Source organism: Lissotriton vulgaris, chromosome 4_1 (genome assembly GCF_964263255.1).
Source record: "Lissotriton vulgaris chromosome 4_1, aLisVul1.2, whole genome shotgun sequence".
NCBI lineage: Eukaryota > Metazoa > Chordata > Amphibia > Caudata > Salamandridae > Lissotriton > Lissotriton vulgaris.
In genome coordinates, this window is record NC_141691.1 from 2,055,819,052 (window position 1) to 2,055,838,127 (window position 19,076).

The 19,076-nt window shown below is 42.8% G+C and overlaps 1 protein-coding gene across 1 annotated transcript in view; it reads left to right on the forward strand.

Annotated features, from left to right (window-relative positions):
- Window positions 1-19,076, forward strand: part of LOC147724957 (butyrophilin subfamily 1 member A1-like) — a 181,123-nt gene that overhangs the window by 142,486 nt on the left and 19,561 nt on the right. The window contains exons 4-5 of the mRNA XM_086967093.1: window positions 198-220; window positions 14,201-14,253. Coding sequence (XP_086823219.1) covers window positions 198-220; window positions 14,201-14,253 — 76 coding nt within the window. The remainder of the gene's footprint in view (window positions 1-197; window positions 221-14,200; window positions 14,254-19,076) is intronic.

Sequence of the window (19,076 nt, forward strand, 5' to 3'; positions counted from 1 at the left end):
GCTTTGTTGTGTGACTTCAAAATATCCCAGACTATCCTTATGGAGTTGGCAGTGGTTTCCCAATGTTTTTTCAAGAGAGATATTTACAAGCATGTAATGAAGCTTGGGTTTAGAACGTGTCTTGAACCTAAACTGTTTAACTATGTAACATCTGCTGTGAAATCTCACTTACTTGTGTCTCTTACTCTTATTTGCAGGATGTCACAAGCACCTTGAGCAGGTAAGACTGATTTATTGTCTTTGTGTTGTGTGTGTAAGGAGTAAGTCTGGCTGCTTTGTGTAAAGGTCACTACTGATCTCACACATAGCCACTCCCTCTGCTGAAGGGGAAATACAGTGAAAGGACCCCACATGGTAATTAAATGGATCTCATACAAAGGTGAAAAGAAAAGAGATACAGGGGCATATTCACATAGGTAAATGTACATGGTAGTAAATGTACGCGTGCAAATTTGCTCTAACACTTTGAGGTAACTTTGCTATTATTGGCTATTCGCAATTTCTGAGGGTAAAGTTACTTCTAAGTGGACTTACATGTGCCCACTCCTAGAATCAGGGGGTAGAACCTAATTTACAACTTTATGATTTTTAAAGTAACTTTCACGTATAGGCTGAGGTAGGCCACTATCTCAACCACGTGGGCAGAGAGCTCATTATGGTAAAGTAAAGGGAAGTTGTGCAAAATGGATTAAACTGAAAAACAAATGATGTCAAATATTTTTAAGTAACAAACCATGGGGGGGAACCAGCATAGGTTCCACCACTCTGCACAGCCATAGCCTTTATATGAATTCAATGAGTTAAATTCAAATCGTTTTTTATTCACTATTATTCTTATGTTTCACCATGTTATTTTCGTCCTTCTTGCTCAGTGTATTCAATTCATTTTATTCATATCTTCAATTGCCGTAGATGTGCACAAAAACACAGGCACAGAAGTAGGTCCCAAATGTCATGATTTATTCTGCAACAGCCCAATGCATTTCGGGAAAGATTTTCCTTCGTCAGGGGCATCTAAAAATATGTATACAAACACATGTGTTTACCCCACTTCAGTCAACATGAATAATACATGTTATTCAAATAACAATTTCCATCTGTTGCACGAAAGGATAACAACATTACCACTAGACACAAGAACCAACTATACTAGAGCATTGAACAACATGGCGGCAGCTAGCTAGGCTGCTTCGGTGCTCCAGAACGAGCTCCCGCTAGGGTCAGCCCCACCACAGCAATGACCGCAGATGTTGGGGGATGAGCTGAGCGAATATGCAGCCGTAACGGAATTTGTCTCCTTTGATGAGAATCACCTACCATTATCTCAGGATCCGTGACTTTTCTCCCGCTGAGGGATGCAGGGTAGCTTTCTATCGCCGGAGGTTCCTTGCCCGACAGTCCGCTTTCTTTGTCCATGCTGTTTGGCTGATGTCGGAGGACGCCAGGCTCGCTGCTTCCGTATCGTTTGTTCGGGGAGCCCTGCTGTACAGAGCTCTGTATCCATTTTGGATCAGACCCTCGTCAGTGTGTTTTCTCCGCGGGAGTTGGCCCCTGAATCTTCTATTGTATCTACGCCGCAGGAGTCCCGTTTAAAGCCGCGGATACGGCTCTGGTCTGCAGCGCTGGAGCTGAGGAGGGGAAGGAAGCTGGGGAGCCTAGGACAGCCATTCCGTGGTTCTTCGTTCGTGGCAAATTTACGTAGTGCTACGAATAAAGACGCTTGCAGAGGAGTACAGAAACAGCTACAGTTGCTCCCATTTACAGCTGCTACGGTGGAGGGGCTAGAGGCTTCTAAAGGTGGTAAGGCAATTGACTGTACTAACGTAACCCCCGCTGTTTTATCACCAGGGTCAGCAGTAGAGTATACTGCATCTAAGGACTTGTTACACACCCTTGAAAAAGATTACGGTAAACGGGGACGTAAAAAGAAAGTTGCCTTACTAGAGGGTAAGTCTGTTGAGTCCGGAGAGGCTGTTGACCCTAGCTCTGAGGTACCGGCTAGAAAAAAATCCTCTTCCTATTTAAATACAGAGGTAAAGTCCAGATGTACTAAGTACAAGTCCAAGTCCAAGACTAAGGCTAAGAGCCCCAAGGCTGTATTACCAACAGGGTCACAAATCACCCCCTCGCTTCTCTCCTACTTTAAAGTAGTTCCTCAAATACTGCACCTATCGGAAGATCGCACTATGGCATCCATCCCGGATTCCCTCTCCTCCCCCATCCCGGAGATATCATCTCCCTTACCAGTGGTTGAGGTTGAAGTCGGGGCAATGTCATCGGCTACTCCTAATTTCGCTCATGCAAGAGAGGAGGATCTACAGCCTCCTATGGGCACTGGAGTAGACCAGGGAGCAGGAATGGGGTTACAGTCCCTTCCGGGCACAGGAGGTCGGGGTTCCCAGGAGCCGGGCCTCCTACAGAGTCATACTCTGGCTGTAGGGCTGGTCTCTGATAACCTCTTAGCAGCCCCACCAGGGGTGGAAGTTGGAGCCACGAGAGGAGAGTGGGGTGATGCGGCGAATGGCAGTGAGCAGCAAGAGGACTGTTCCTCTCGAGTTAACATAGTTGAATCTGATGTCGAGACTTCTATAACAGCAGCTTCCCTTTTGGGAATGTTCTCCACCCTTAAAATGGAGATAAGGAAAGGTTTTTCTGAGTCCTCTGCAAAGCAAGCTGAAATAAGAAACTACTGTGAATCATTGGATAACAAGATTGATAGGCTCACCATAAGAACAGGTGTCTTGGAAGAGACAGCAACAGTACTTTTGACTCACTTGGACCAGGCGAAAGTTGACATACAGAAACTTACCATGGAAGATCAGGCTCTCAGTGAAAGGATGGAGACGCTGGAAAACAATGCTAGGCGGGGAAATATTCGCATTCTCAACGTTCCAGAAGGTTCAGAGGGCTCAGATATTTAACAGTTTATCACCGTTTTGTTGAAGGAGTCCCTAGGCTTAGAGCATCCAATCGAAGAGCTGGCTATGAATATTCAAAGAGTCCATAGGGATCCCTTCAGGCGTAATCCCCAAAGGTCTAAGCCACGTAAAATTTTAGTCAGCTTTCACACTTATGTGTTGAAGGAGCAGATTCTGAACTTGGCGCTAAAGCAAAAGACATTAGCCGGAAAGGGGTTTACTTTCCTAGTTAGATCTGATCTCTCCAGAGTCACCTTGGAGAAACAATGGGAATTTGGGAGGTGCTTGGATGCTTTTAGGAGGTTAGGTGCAACATCCCAGCTCACGTTTCCGGCCGCCCTAAAAGTCACGCATAATAATAAGATGTTCAACATCAGATCCGTACAGTCAGCCGATGAGCTATTAATGAAGCTGGGCAATGAGAGTAAATAGGGTATACAGCGTAGGTGAATCTTTAAATTATGCTTAATATCTTTTCTGCCAACATTATGCTAGCAACTCCTCTTTTTGCCTCTGTAAACTTTCCTTACTTTTACTTTCTTCCTCCCCCCATACGCTAATTAGCTGTGTTAATCATCTTCATGGTATGAAGTTGTCTTTTCTCCCTTTATCTCCCTATAATCTTTTTTTTTCTGGGAAAGTGGCGGGAGTATCTCGGCGGGAGCTTGCGGAGGGGTGCTATCTATTGGACTATGTTCCGGTTAGATACCGCAAGGGTTTTTCAAGGGGTGGGAGGGGGGGCGCAGGGGCACTTGGGATGGGTTGGTGGTGGGAGGTGGCAAAAATGTAAAAATGTCCTCAACAAGCAAAGATGTGTTAAAGGGGATGGAACAGGCAGCTTTTGGGGAATCACTTAAGGCTACAATTGGCACTCAGCTTCTTACTAAGGTATGGGTAGCGTAAAATATATCTCCTGGAATGTTAATGGCCTCCGTACCAGGCCTAGAGCCAATAGAATCATGCAATATCTGCGAGACCAAGATGCGCAGGTCATTATACTTCAGGAGACCCATTTAACTCAGACCGAAATGCTTGCCCTCATTAAGAAAAACAGGTGGATCGACTTTGCAGTAACGACAACTCAAACAACGAATACTAGAGGGGTTTCGTTATTTTTAAAAAAGGGGCCAAAGCTAGGCTGGTAACACAGGCGGTGGACCCAGGTGGCAGATGGGCCATCGTGTCAGTGGTTATAGCTGGTTCGTAAAGTACAGTCCTGGGATGTTATGGACCGAACCAGGATGACCCTTCCACTTTGGAGTCTATTTTTTCACACTTGCTTTCTTTTCCCGAGCCCACTATTTTTGCTGGTGATTTTAATGTTGTATTGGATACCCTGTTGGATAAATCTGCTAATAGCTGCTCTGTAGTTCTTTCCAAGACTAGGTCCTTGCTTCAGAGCGCAATGAAGCAATACGGGTATGTTGACATCTGGAGAGAGAGGTCTGGGCATCAACAAGGTGTCTCCTTTCGGAATTATAAGTACCATCACCAGTACAGGATAGACTTTATCTTAATTAGCCTGAGACTTGTAGACTCTGTTAGGACCATTAGCTACCTTCCTTTACATCTATCGGATTATTTGGCAGTAGTAATGGAATTGGTTTGGCCCTCTAAGAGGCCTCCCACTACTTGGTCTTTTGACCGTTCTCTTTTCTGCTTTCCAGAGGACATTGCCGATCTTAAGTCTGAGGCCCATAATTTTTTGATATCTTACAGTGGCTCAGCGACCAATAGGAATATTTGGGACTCGTTTAAGGCCTTTTTGAGAGGACTTATTATGGGGAAAGTCTCCTACCGTAGGAAGCAACTTAGGGAGGAAATGTCTTCTATTGAAGCAAATATACTCCAAATCCAACAGGACATAGACACCAATCACACGGCTTCTGAATCTGTCCTAAATACTCCCCGGAATCAATTGCTGGCTCTGAAAGGTAGCTTGGGCTCGGTATTAAATATCAGACTCCAACAAAGATGGGAGGCCAGTAAGTTAGCCCATTTTGAATATAGTGAGGGTGCGGGGAAATTATTGGCGTGGAAGACCAAAATAGATAAGGTCCGCAATAACATAGCTGCGATCACGGTGGATAACAACACCTTTTCATCAGATGAGGATATTAGGAGAGCCTTCAGAGAGTTTTTTCAAGTTATCTACAAGGAGGATAATGGGATCTTACCAGGGTCTATTGAGGGCTGGCGGAGGGATATTGATCTACCTTCTCTTTCCTCTGAGCAGTCTCAATTTTTGGACAGCATTATTACTGAGGAAGAGGTAAGGTCTGCCATTAAAAAAAGCAAGAAAGGGAAGGCGGCGGGACCCGGTGGGTTGCGGGCTGAAATCTATAGAGCACTGGAAATAGAAATAGTCCCCTTTCCTACTACGTTATTTAACCAAATCCTACTCGAAGGTCAGCTCCCCCCTTCCATTACCCTCATTCTGAAACCGGGAAAACCAAAGGACGCCTGTGGATCTTACAGGCCAATATCTATTTTAAATGTGGACTGCAAGATCTTTACCACAGTCCCTGCATCTAGGCTGGCCCTGATTGCGCCCTCGGTTCTCCATCTTGACCAAAAAGGTTTTGTGAAGGGGCGACAATTATATGAGCTAATGTACGACCTGATAGGTGCCATGGATATGGCACTGGTTGAGAACCTTCCGCTGGCCGCCCTCACGTTAGATGCAACCAAGGCCTTCGACAGGGTTAATTGGGTATACCTGTCGGAGGCTTTGGTGAAGTTTGGCGTGGGTGCGGGGTTCCGCCGAGCTGTGGGCCTACTATATCATAACCTTCTCTAGGGGGACACAGCAGGGTTGCCCGCTCTCCCCCCTACCTTTGCGCAACAACTGAGGGATGAGATTACCATCAAGCCTTTTTCATATAGAGGGTGGGAGAGAAAGGTAGCCCTATATGCAGACGATGTGCTTATTTTCACGTCAGAAGTTAGAACCGCACTCCCTGCAAATTCTAAAAATTGCCTATGCATTCGGTCAAATATCTGGATATTAGATCAATGCTAAAAATACCAAGATGCTTTTCTGGAATGACGATGGGAGTGCTATGGAGGTACAGGCAGGCTCTTCAATGCGGTATTTGGGCTTAAATATCGTGAAAGATATTAACAAACTTGCCCTAGTCAATCTCTCAGCAGTTGCTAAAGAGTGTCGTACGCTATTGCAATCATGGTCCCACCTCCCACTTTCTTTAATCGGGAGGTCCAACTTAATTAAAATGTCGATTTTACCCAAAACTTTGTTCTTATTCAATACCATTACCCTACATTTTGATCAATTTTGTTTAGCTAAATTACAGTCAGACATCACATCCTTTATCTGCAATAACCACCTGCCGAGAATAGCCTGGAAAAAACTTAGACGGCGAAGGGACAAGGGGGGCTTGGCTGCCCCTGATCTAAAACTATATGCATGGGCTTTCCAGCTGTCCCATACCCGTATGTTGCTGAAAATGCCCACTGACTACGGGTGGGCTCAATGTTTTCAGCTGTGTGGGACGGGGAAGGTGTCAGTCAGTCGGGCTTTCTTTTTAAATGTTGCAATCCGCAATTTAAAAAAAATCAAACTGAAGGTCCTGCAAGGACTGGCAAAAATGTGGGCTGAAGTAACAAAATCTTTAAAGCAGGGGTATTTCTGTGATAAAACACCACTTTGGGGGTTACCTGAAAGTCCCGCCTGGCTAGGAGATAGCTTAGCGGTGCCCTTGAGAGAGGCAGGCCTGGAAGTTTGGGGAGACCTCTTTTTTGAAGGGGACTTGCTTTCATGGGAACATCTCCAAATCAAGATTGGCCCTAACCTATCTAGGTTTAAAAACCTGCAAATGGCCAGCTGGACTCAAGCTTATAAAACTCTTCCCCCAAGAGGGAATAAGTTTGCACTTGGAGGCTATAGCCTACTAATTACTAATCTAGTGAATAGAGGACCGGCTAAAAAGTGGTATAGACTCATACTCGAGGAAACGAATGGGGACTTCAGTTTACCAGACTCGCTGTGGGGTTCTTCAATCATCGGTCACAATCTGCAAGAGCTCTGGTCCGCTTCATTTGGACTCTGATGGAACATTGTGAAGCCTTCATGGCTACGCAGAAATCACCTTTATACCCTGCATAGGGCGTACTACTCTCCCCTGAAACTATCTAAATTTACCGATGGTAATTTAGTTTCATGTGCCAGGTGTGGGCTTGTGGCAGCATCGGATGCCCATATGTTTTTTGAATGCCCCCGGTTGGATACATTTTGGGAAGCGACCAGCAACTCTCTTACAACATCGTTGGGTGCCCCGGTTACCATAGACTTGCCTCTAGTGATTTTTGGGATCCTGGATGGAGTACAGAGCGCAGCCAAAAGTTTGGTGTTCTATGCGGTGCTGTTAGCAAGAAGGGAGATCTGCAGGAAATGGAAGGAGCCTTTACCCCCCTCCTTCAGCGACTGGCAGGTGTCCGTCTTGCAGACCTCACATATGGACCTGGCCAGGTCTGGCAACCAGAGTAAAAGGGCTTTTTGGTAACTGTTGTCATGGGTGCAATGAATTGTCCGGGTTTCTTTTTTTCCCCGGGTCCGATGATTACATTACTATGGTGTCCTTTCTCTCACACCGTCGGTACAGCCATTGCCCGGTCCTAGCCCGGTTCGTGTTGGCTGTTACTCCTACCAGGGTTACCGAAGGTTAGGTAATCGGTTGATCTTATGCCTTCTCGATGGAGCCCGCAATAGCTGAGGGATGCCTGGCCCCCACTATGTTCGTTCCTTATCCCTGCCAGTATTAATAAACTGAGACAACTGGTCGTAGGCTCATCCGGTCTGGCATTTGAAACCATGGTGGTAATGAGGACAAAAGAAAAAAAAAAGAACCAACTGTACTAGAGCATTGTTAATCGATCTGGTCTGTTAACAAAAACATATTTCACTAATATTTTTAAGTGACATTTAAATGAAAATGTATTATATGTTTATTTTAAAAGCATGTTACAATATTGTATGATAAAATAATATTCAGTTAATATGTATCTATTTTTTAACATGAAATAATAATTATATATATTTTTACAAAGTAAAAATAAAGACATTTATTTTAACAAAAATTCTTCCTCCAGGGTTCTATTGTAAGTTCCTGCATCCACTATTTCATATGGGAGTGAGTTGCAGTATTAGGGGCTATCTGAACCTAATAGCTAAGATGGTAATGCACCCATTGTAATGATCGGTAGTGCAGTAGTGTGGCTCACTGGTTAGAGGCGGCAGACCCGAGAGCAGAGGACAGCCCGGGACCAGGGTTCGATTCCCGACGCGGCAGGTTTCTGGACCAGGGTCAGCGGACTCGATAATTCTCTCACCTCGGTGCCCACTCTGATCAGCGATCACACTCGGCAACTCTGAGCATTAGCTTGCCTCATCTGCACTAACGGCCCCACCAGACCGCCGGGGATGCCTGGTCTCACCCTGGAGATACCCATTAAGGGACCATCTCTCAGGGAAGCCAGGAAGGGTTTCGCAGCGGTCGAAGCGCGGAGATACTCCTCCGGGAGTCGATCCTAGCGCTATATAAACTTGCAATTAATTAATTAATTAATCGGTGTTTGTTCTCATGGTCACAGGTTCCAATCCTGGCAGATCTACTCTGCCTTTCATCCTTCTGTGGTTGATAAAATTAATATTATTGAGCAACAATACAAATATGATATTTGAGCCTCAAGATACCCTTTAGGGTGAAAATGCAGTTTACAAATTTGCATCTTAGGTGTGTTGGGGTACATTTACAACTATTGAAGGTCCTACAGTAACTATAGAAGCGCAGCTTGTGAATAGCAATGGGTGTACGCCGTTGTTGGTGGCTGCATGCCTCCCCCACATAAACCCCAACTTATCAGTTTCTAAACTCTTTCCATTTTGTTGCAAGTATTTCTAATTTTTCAGCCACTTCCCGTATCCTTCCCACATTTACTACGGAAATGTTGTTGTATGTGTGCGGCGATCTCTGCAATCCAGGCGGTGATCTCTGCACAGAAAAGATTGGAGCCGCTTGTAGGTTCGGATATAGAACTTTGTAGTACATAAGCAGTACTATCATATGTAAATGTAAATGTGGTGTATTTTGTAAAGCGCACAGCTGCCCCCGGTGCTGTATAATGCTGTGGAACCCTTCCTGGGTCTCCCTGTGAGATGTCTCTCCTGGGCACCTCCAAGGTGAAGCCAGGCATCCCAGTGTTGTAGGGGCCGTTGTGGAGATTAAGCAAGCTATTGTCTAGAGTTGCAGCGTGGGACCCATGATTAGAGTAGGCGCCGATGCGAGAATTATCAAGTCCACGGACATTGAGCCCAAGACCCTGCCGCGTCGGGACTTGAACCCTGGTCCTGGGCCTGATCTCTGCTTCAGAGTCTGCCGCTCTAACCTAACCTAACCTAGGATCCACACTTGCCAAACAATGTGCACAAAAATCTGACTTGGTTGTCTATGTTTAGTTTATATTTACATCATTTGGTATTTAGCATTTTCTTGTGGACCAGGTTCTGACACGGAAAATTGTGAGACCGTGATTATAGAATTAAAATGTGAATACCTTTAACCTATTACTTTGAATTCTTTTCTTTTCCTTATTCACCGCACACTCTTTTGATCACTTCTTTGTGCACGCCTTTTCGGGCAACCTTCTTACTTTAGAAAAAGCCAAAAATATTTCTGTACATCATCATTTACTTGTGTAGAGACAATAAATATTACACTCTTAATTGCTGTTGTAGTGGTATATATATAATTGACTGACTATGTGAAATAATCGATTTGGAGCGGATCTTTTTGGAACGCCCAGGAACTTGCTTATTGTATGAATATACACTGATTGAATCAGGCTGAAAAGAATTAGGTCTTGGACCATTGTTTTTTCTTACTGTACTATACCCAGGTCCGTACCGTTTTGGGTGGCCCCATTTTTATTAATGGCTCTAACCAGTGAGCCACACTTGTCTACTCATAGTGGTACTAAACATACTAAAGGTGTAGTATGAACAGGACTCTGAGACTGGCAAGAGGCAGACAGAAGGGGAACGTGAGAAGAAAGAAACAGTAAAAGAGAGACTGTGGCCCTGATTTATCATAGGATTGCGTTGCCCTTGCACTCAAGGTGACGCAAGGTCAATGCAGTCCTTTAGTCATATTTACAAAGCCAAACCCTTGTGTGGCCCTGCAAGGCATGGCAAATCCAAAGTAACGCAAACCAGCACAAGTCACTGCCTTGATAGATATGGTGCAATCCTACCCTCTCCGATTGATACAGTGCAGCGAGTTGTTGTACTGGATTGCGCAGCTCCAACTTTTGATGATAAATCTGGTCCTGGTGGGAGATTTATATAAGGATTGCATGTCCTTGTTTCATGCAAGGTGAAATATGGTCAACGTAATCCTTAAATCAGATTTAACAAGCCATGCAAGACCACCAAGTGTGGCTCATTGAGACTTGGTAAATCCATAGTAAATCACAGGAATGTATTTTACTGCCTTGTGATACTCTGTGTCAGGGAGACGTTACATGAGTTAATGTGTGGTTGTACCCACGCATCCACCCATCTATTTTGCCACATTCCCAGATCTACCAAAACTGGTAAACCGGGAATGCAATAAAATTGTACGCCTTTCTGACAAAGGTGTATCGAATAGAAATAGTTTCATTTGTCCTTTTAGTTTCCTTTAATTGTGCTGCATTCAGCATTCCGCCTCTAAAGGTTGTTCTTATGCATGAAGGTCTCCCTTCATGCTCCAAAACAATCTTGCCTGCAATGCAGGCACGCTTGCACCGTGGCACGAGTGTGCCTGCATTGGCACTAATCAGCCACAAGTGCACCAGCAGAAGGGAGGGCAGGAATGCACAATCTCTTGATAGTTTGAAGGTTGTCACAAAATAGGACAGGAAAAGCCCTGGGGAAATTGACATGATCGATGGGAGAGATGCTTGGGTAGATTACCTGGAAGAAGTTTACAGTAAAGATACTGTAATCTCTTGGAGCCCAATAAACCTTAAGCTGGGAATTAAGGAGAAGTTTTCAGCACCAAATATTAAGAAGACAACTGAGTCACTAAAAATTGCAAGGGCAGCCGGGCCAGACAATCTACCTGCAGTAATAATAAAAACCAATATTGCTTGGTGGACCAGCTTGCTCTATCCCCTTTTGCAGAAAATCCTCCTGACAGGATGTTTCCCGTATAGCTTGAAGACTGCATTTATTAAACCTATGCATAACATTTTGAGCATGCCCTCCCTGAAGGCTATCGGTATGTATACCTGCTAGATATGAGTGGCAAAGCCTTTTCAAATATCCTTCTGGGGAAGCTGAAGTTATGGGCAAAAGAAAACTCAGTAATTCCCCTAGAGCAAGGAGGTTTAAAGGAGGGACACTCGACAACAGACCATAGCTTTAGTTTATGGGCTTTAGCCAGGAAATCAATAGAGCAATGTGGTGGATTATACTTCTGTTTTATGGATTTGTTGGTCCACATTTGACTCTGTTGATCGGGCCTTGCTATTGGACGTACTAATAAGATATGAAATTCCGACTGGTGTTCTCCTGATTTTTCAAGAACTGCATAGAGATAATTTGGCCCAGGTGGAATTAGATCTCGAGGGATTCCTCTCAAGAAGAATAGACATATGAAACTGCCTGAGGCAAGGGTGTGCGTTAGCCCCTATTTTGTTTTCTTTATTCTTAGCTGATTTACCAAACATACTCAACCACTCGAATAGCTTTAGCCCCAAAATGAATGTATGCATGTAAGCTGCCTCTTAAATGCAGATGATCTGGTAATTCTAGATCTGACAGAAATCAACTTTCAGAGGAAGCTAGATGTCTTCTTGGGTTAGTGTTAACCCCTTCCGTGCTTCGAACGTCCAACGGTCGTCGCGTGCACTACCTCGCTGGTGCTGCGCACGACCGTTGGATGTCCGAATCCCGTTAGCGCGATCGAACGTCCGCACTGGGGCGGAATGTTCGACGCGCTAAACGGGTTAAAGGAAAAAACTCATAATAACTATTGAAAAGAATAACATGCTTCCCATTGGGAAGAAGAGAATAAAGTTGGTTTTGACTATAAATAAAGTTAAAATCAAGACAGTCAGCAAGTTAAATATTTGGTGATGTGGTTCTCAAATAATTTGTTATGGAAAGAACACATTGCACCTCTGGAGGCGAAGGCACTCTCCTCGATAGGGGGCCTTAAGAAATTTGACAACCAGTTCGGGTGCCACATCCTAAGACCGGTGCTGGCAGCCTATCAGGGAATGATATGGCTCCAGTTCCAGTACGGTGCTGAGCAGTTTGTATCAGTGGGAAATCAAACTGGGACCTTGAAGAGGGAAAGTGTTTGAAAAGATTACTCGCTCTTCCTCCATCTACCATGGACCAGGTTGTTAGAATAGAAGCTAATCAGACAGGATGGACTCACTTAGCATATGTAGAGACAATTAAATTCTAGACTAAAATAGAGAGTGAGGAACTCTCTAAAACCTAATCACTATGCAAAAAAATAAAATGCGAGAAGCGAGTTAACTTGGGCACAATTTGTTAGAGGGAGGATCCTCAACTGCTGCCAAACTTTAGAAATAGAGTGTGCGATAGATCAGCCATGCATGAGTTAATCTGAGCTCAGCAGAGCAACCAAACTGGTGTCTAGAAAAATTAAGGAAAAAAAATCAGTATTCCATCTGATGACATCGTGGATGGAGGAGGAAACATTTCCTTATTTGGAGAAACTACCTAATGTACGACTGTGACAAAGTTTATTGAAATGTAGGTGCGGGGTACATCAGGTCTCAATCTCCGATGCTCATACTGCCCTGTTACACAAGGATAACACCGGCAAATGTTGCCTTGATACGAAGGGTAGTCTAAAACATATTTTAGTGGTTTGCTTGTGGTTTTTTGCTCAATTAAATTTTTTATTAAAACCAGTTTTACAAAAATATGATATTAGTGAAAGGGGCAAACCTATTGATCTGCTCTTGGATATGCCATTCTTGGATGTAACCTGTGGCTTTTGGGGATTTCTACTGTCTGTTTAAGAGGTTGTACAAAAAATATGATCATTTTATTGTATTGTAGTTTTAACTATCGGTTCAGCCAGTTTTCATTAACAACTTTGCTTGTTTGGGCATGGGTTTTATTGTGCTTATGTTTCAAAGACCACAGTCTAAAATAAACATATGTTTGAATGACAAAAATATATTAATAGATATGGCACATTCCTGCCCTCTCCAATTGATGCAAGGCAGCAAATTGTCTTGCAACGGTGCGTCAAATAATGATAAAACTAGGTCTTTGTGTTGATCAGGCGCGGCTGGTCCATTTGGGTGGAAGGCCCCGCCCGCCTCCTTTTTCCCCATAGGAACAGTTCTGTCAGGCTGAACAAAAGTCAGCCTGACAGACACTATTCACTTTCAGTTTAAGCAGCCAGGAGACACACATGCGCATTTAGCGCTGGCTCCTGGCTGACTGAACTGAAATGTGCTGGGCTGAGAAAGTCACTGCTCCGTTGGGCATGGCTTTCTCAGCTCAGAAACGTTTGCTGAGGCCCTTCCCTCAGTGACGAGGGATAGCGTCACTGATTGCCTCACACCTGGGCACTTCAGTTTTAAGCCCTGAAGCGCCCAGGGTCGAGTGTCAATCAGTGACACTTCATCACAGAGTGGGGTGGGGTCAGTAGTCTCCCTGACCCCATCCCACTATGTGATGAGGATAGGACTGCTGCCTTCCCTCATTGGCTGACCTTAGGTCATCCAATGAGGGAAGGCAGCAGTCCCAAGCCTCCTGGAACCTCCGAGGCAGAGCAGAGCTGGCTGAAGGTAAGTGTGATTTATTTTCTTTTTACATTGTTTGGTACGTGCGTGCGTGCATGTATGAATGTTTGGGAAAGAGTGTTGTGAATGAATGTATTTGTGTGTGTGTGTGTGTGTGTGTGCCTGGTTGTGAGTGTTATGTGTATGTGAGTGTGTGTCCTGTCCGCCTCCCTCACCCCAAAACTTACCGGCTGCCACTGGTGTTGACAATAGATTTATTACATTTACGTCTGAGATCCTGAGGCTTGAAGTACCCTTTGTTCTTCTCTACTCGGCTCTAGAGTCCGTGTTGATGGGTTTACGGTCGGTGGGATGTTGTGTGGCACTTTCAGAGGTCCTCAGATTTGCTGTCTGGGTATAGTAACGCACACTACAAACTGTTTGGAAGACGTTCCAGTTATTCAAACATTTTTAACAGCCTTTTGACAATTTGTGTGTTGTTCCAGGTCTAACAATACGAAGGTTAGAGGCCCCGAGAACACCATGATGAAATACAAAGGTAAGTACAAATCTGTTTGTGAAAATTATATGGTGCAGTATTGTCTCTGTATCTGAAATAGGGAACATAAATCAGATGCCAGTTTAGAGGCACTGAGACCCACACACTGACTTCAAACCACATCTTTAATAAAAATTAAATAAAAAGGCCATGTCAGATATTATAATAATCTATCTATATATATAAAAACGAATGTATGTCTGTCTGTCTGTTTGTCCTTTATGCATTACTACACCATTGTAACCCGATCGGCATGAAACTTTGGGAAGTTGTTGAGTGCACTCCCACGAAGGCTTCTGGCAAAAAAAATAAAAAACCTTTAAAAAAAATAAATCAAAGAAATTTGTTAAAAGTTGTTGAATACACTCCCGTGAAGGTTTCTGGCAAAAATAAATAAGTAAACGTGTTAAATATTGGCCACCCAGCCCCCCAGGGCCCTCATAATCTTTCCAATACTGAACGTTTTTCAGTTTTCGGTGCGACTCGCTTTTGCAATGACCATCAACAAAGCACAAGGACAATCGCTGCAAGTGTGTGGAGTAGATTTGGAGAATCCGTGCTTCTCACATGGACAACTGTATGTGGCCAGTTCACGCGTCGGAAAACCTTCTGATTTATTCGTGTAAGCACCAGACAGAAAAACCAAACATACTGTGTATCCACAAGCACTTGAATAACTAAACAGAATTAAAACAACACTTTAAAATGTTTTCCATATTAAAATGAATAAGTTTCAATAAAAATGACACAATGTAAATTGAATGTTATCATAACGAGTTTCCTTAAATTACCTTTCTTCTGAGATCGTAGCAACGCGTGACGGGTAAGCTAGTCTATTTATATAAAAACAAATGTTTGTCTGTCTGTCTGTTTGTCCTTTATGCATTACTACACCATTCATCCGATCGGCATGAAACTTTGGGAAGTTGTTGAGTACACTCCCGCGAAGGTTTCTGGTAAAAAAAATAATAATTGGGTAAAAGTTGTTGAGTAAACTCCCGCAAAGGTTTCAGGCAACAAAAAAAAAAGAAAAATTGTTAAAAATCGGCCCCCGTGCCCCCAGGGTCCTCATAATCTTTCCGATACTGAAAGTTAACAGTTTACGGTGCAACTCGCTTTTGCAATCACCATCAACAAAGCAAAAGGACAATCGCTGCATGTGTGTGGACTACATTTGGAAAATCCGTGCTTCTCACATGGACAACTGTATGTGGCCAGTTCACGCGTGGAAAAACCTTCTGATTTATTCGTGTGCCCACCAGACAAAAAAACAAAAAATACTGTGTATCCACAAGCACTTGAATAAATAAACAGAATTAAAACAACACTTTAACCCCTTCCAGGCTCATGACGAGCTGGGCTCGTCATGAAGTAGCCTCCTACCAGGCTGATGACGAGCCCAGCTCGTCATGATCAATGGACTTTTGAAAATTCCAGCACAGGGGGAAAATATCACTAGCAGCGATGGTGTTAAAATGTTTTCCATATTCAAATGAATAGGTTTCAATAAAAATGACACAATGTAAATTGAATTTCATCATAATAAGTTTCCTTAAATTTCCTTTCTTCTAAGATCACAGAAACGCGCGACGGGTAAGCTAGTAAATAATAATAATCTTTATTCGGTTTTGATCAAAAACCATAAATTTACATTAAGCATAAAATCATTGAGAAAAACATCAATAAAAGGAGATAAAACTGTAAAATACAAGCTAAAACTCAGATTATACATCTTATTACATAAGAACAAGTAATGATCAACCCAACACTTGTAAGGTATTCAAAACTTATCATGCAATAAAAATATATATGCTTCTGGGCCTTATCTACCAATCAACCTCCTGCAATGGCAATATATGTCTGTAAAGTGCATGTTACCATCCTACATTTCATTATATTCAGATGGACAATCAATGTTTTAAAATATGTATCCCAAGACCCACTTACGGCCCTAATAAAGATAAACTAGTTTTACTTCTCATCCGCCAGGCATATAATAACTATCTTGATACAGAAAACACTAGCCAAGATGTAGTATCACACTTCACGCTTCTAACAGTCTCCTTTAGTTGCCTCAGAGATAAAGTACTTCAGATTGGGAACAACCAACCTCTCCTAGTGGCTGTGAATTTAGTACAAAAAAAAACAAAAAGTGATCCAAAGATTCAGATTTACCTGGACAGAAGGGACAATTTGGGGAGCAAATACTTCCTACCCATCTGCTCTGGGTTCCGTTCACCGGAAGAATGCCATATCTGGACTCTAACCCCATCCGTGCTCCCGTCGGCCGTTGGCCGACTTGAGCACTACCTCACTGGTGCTGCCGTCGGCCAACGGCCGACGGAGCCCCACCCACCCTTTAAAACGCCCGCTACGCGGCAGAAAAATCGCTGCGGTTAAGGCATTAAGTATACCGTTTTTTTCTGGGGGTGATTCTATACAATTAAGAAAGGCCTCACCAATCATTCTGTATTTGAAATCTAGAAATCTACTTGTTAGCTCACTGACAGGGGAGTAATTAATCACTGATTATTAATATAGTCCCAATACCTCTTCTTTACACCAAAAAAGTACTTCTGTGGCATAGCTGCTGGGTTATTTCATAATTCAGGCATTCCTAAACTGTTTAACCATTCCTTGACATGATTGAACCAGGCTATTTTCCCTTTGAAATCTAAAGCAAGAATCTCAGCAACTGATTCACATCGGAAAAGAGGAGACTTGTTAGTCCATACTCTAACCCAAAAAGCAAGAGGCCTAAATGCAGCCACGTGAGATATGTTTTTCAAACCAAGATCTAAACGAATAAGGGTTAAGGGCGCGTTGAGAGGCAGAACAAGAACAGATCTCATGCAATTGTTCTCAGTAATTTCAATGCCACCAATATTATTACCACCCCATAATTGAGCTCCATACAAGGCGGCCACAATATCTTTTACCTCCTTGTAAATGTAAATATTCATAAATGCCCTTTGTGAATACCAAAAGTGGAAAAGTTAGACTTTTGTCATATTTTACCTTTGTGAATCGGGCCTTTTGATTATTTACAAAGTAGTATTATTTACTACTCGTAAGTACCCTTTGTGAATACCAAATTTGAACTTTACGACTTTTGGTATTCACCAAGGGCGTAAATGCCCTTTGTGAATACCGAAAGTCGTAAAGTTAAAATTTGGTATTCACAAAGGGCACTCACAAGTAGTAAGTGCCCTTTGTGAATACCAAAAGTCATAAAGTTAGACTTTTGTCTGTTTACCTTTGTGAATCGGGCCCCAATTGTTTCACATGCTCCAGGTATGTGTCCCCTAAACTGATCTTACCCTTAAAGGACCTATGTGGGTTCAATGTCATAGATTTCGTTTTTTTAACGTTTATTTCCAAACCAAATTCGCGTAAATCGGTTTAGAATATTCCGTAATCCCATAGGGGTTTTGGAGAAAAGTAGGGTATTGTCTGCAAATAATATTGACAATATAATCTGGCCAGAAATCATAGGGGGGTCACCAATACAATCATCCAATGTCTTTATAAACCCATTCATGTATAGGGTGGACAGGATAGGTGCCAATACTCATCCTTGGCGAACTCCCCATCCACCCAAATATATTTAGTTAATTCTCCTCTCTGACCCCATCTTATTGGGCTTAATTGTTGGTCTATACTCATATTATGGTATGGAGCAAGTAGTCAGGAACTCCCTTACGTTTTAAAGCAATCCACAATTCTTCTCGAAGGATGAGGTCAAAGCCTGCGTGTAAGTAAACAAAAACAACATAAATATGTTCTTTTTTGATTGTCACATACTTCCAAAAGAATTAAAATAAATTTAAAAATGTGATCCGTGGTACTTGTGTTTGCTCTGAAACCCGCTTGCAAAGATGACAATTTGTTCCCCTCTAAAATCAAGACTTTCAATCTTTCTAACAAATGCATGGAAAACAGCTTCTGTGATATATCAAAGAGGCTTATTGGTCTGTAATTTGATGTATTACTGTATCACCTTTTTTAAAATTGCACCACCTCAGCGCCTAAGCTAGAGTTGGGTACCTTTGCCCCCAATAAAATTGCATTAAAACTTTGTTTAATTATAAAACACCATATTTATTCGCTCAGGGAGGTAAAGGTCACCTGGGATTGTATCCAAGCTGAGGGCCTTAACCCTCTGTAGGGTGGAAAGGGCCATCTTTGTTTCATCTAAGCTAAACAAAATCTGAATCTACAGGGCACAACTCTACCAATCTCGCCAGACATTCTTTATCATTTTCAACTAAATGGAAATCTGACAAATTGTGTATAGAGCACTAAAATGATTAACCCAGAGGTGCAGTTGAATGTAAAATGTTTATTCCATAATACTACTCTTGGAACCCTTGGCTACCATATGCCATAACTATTTACAATCTTTTCCTTTTCTTCATGAAGGGGTTCTCGCCATAAGGCCTCCTTCCAGTTTCTTTTAGCCCTTATTTGTGCTACTTGATATTTTTTTCTTTGTTCTGCTACAAGATGCCAGATTCCATTTTTTGCCGGGGACATTAATTCAGCTCTACAAGCCTTACAATTGTCATCATACCATTCAGTTTTATTGCTACTACGGCCTTACCCTCAATCACCATAAAAATGAATGTTTTGATTTTCCGGCATAAGTTGGTACACTATCTAATTATATGATGCCCCACAGCTGTATTTTTTTTAAAGTCATACAATGACTTAAGGACCACATTGTAAATTTGCGCTAGGACTGTTGACTTACCTTCAATTTTTGACTACTTATCCCTCCTCTTGCTATTTATAAGTGGATTATGATTATTATCCTCAATTGG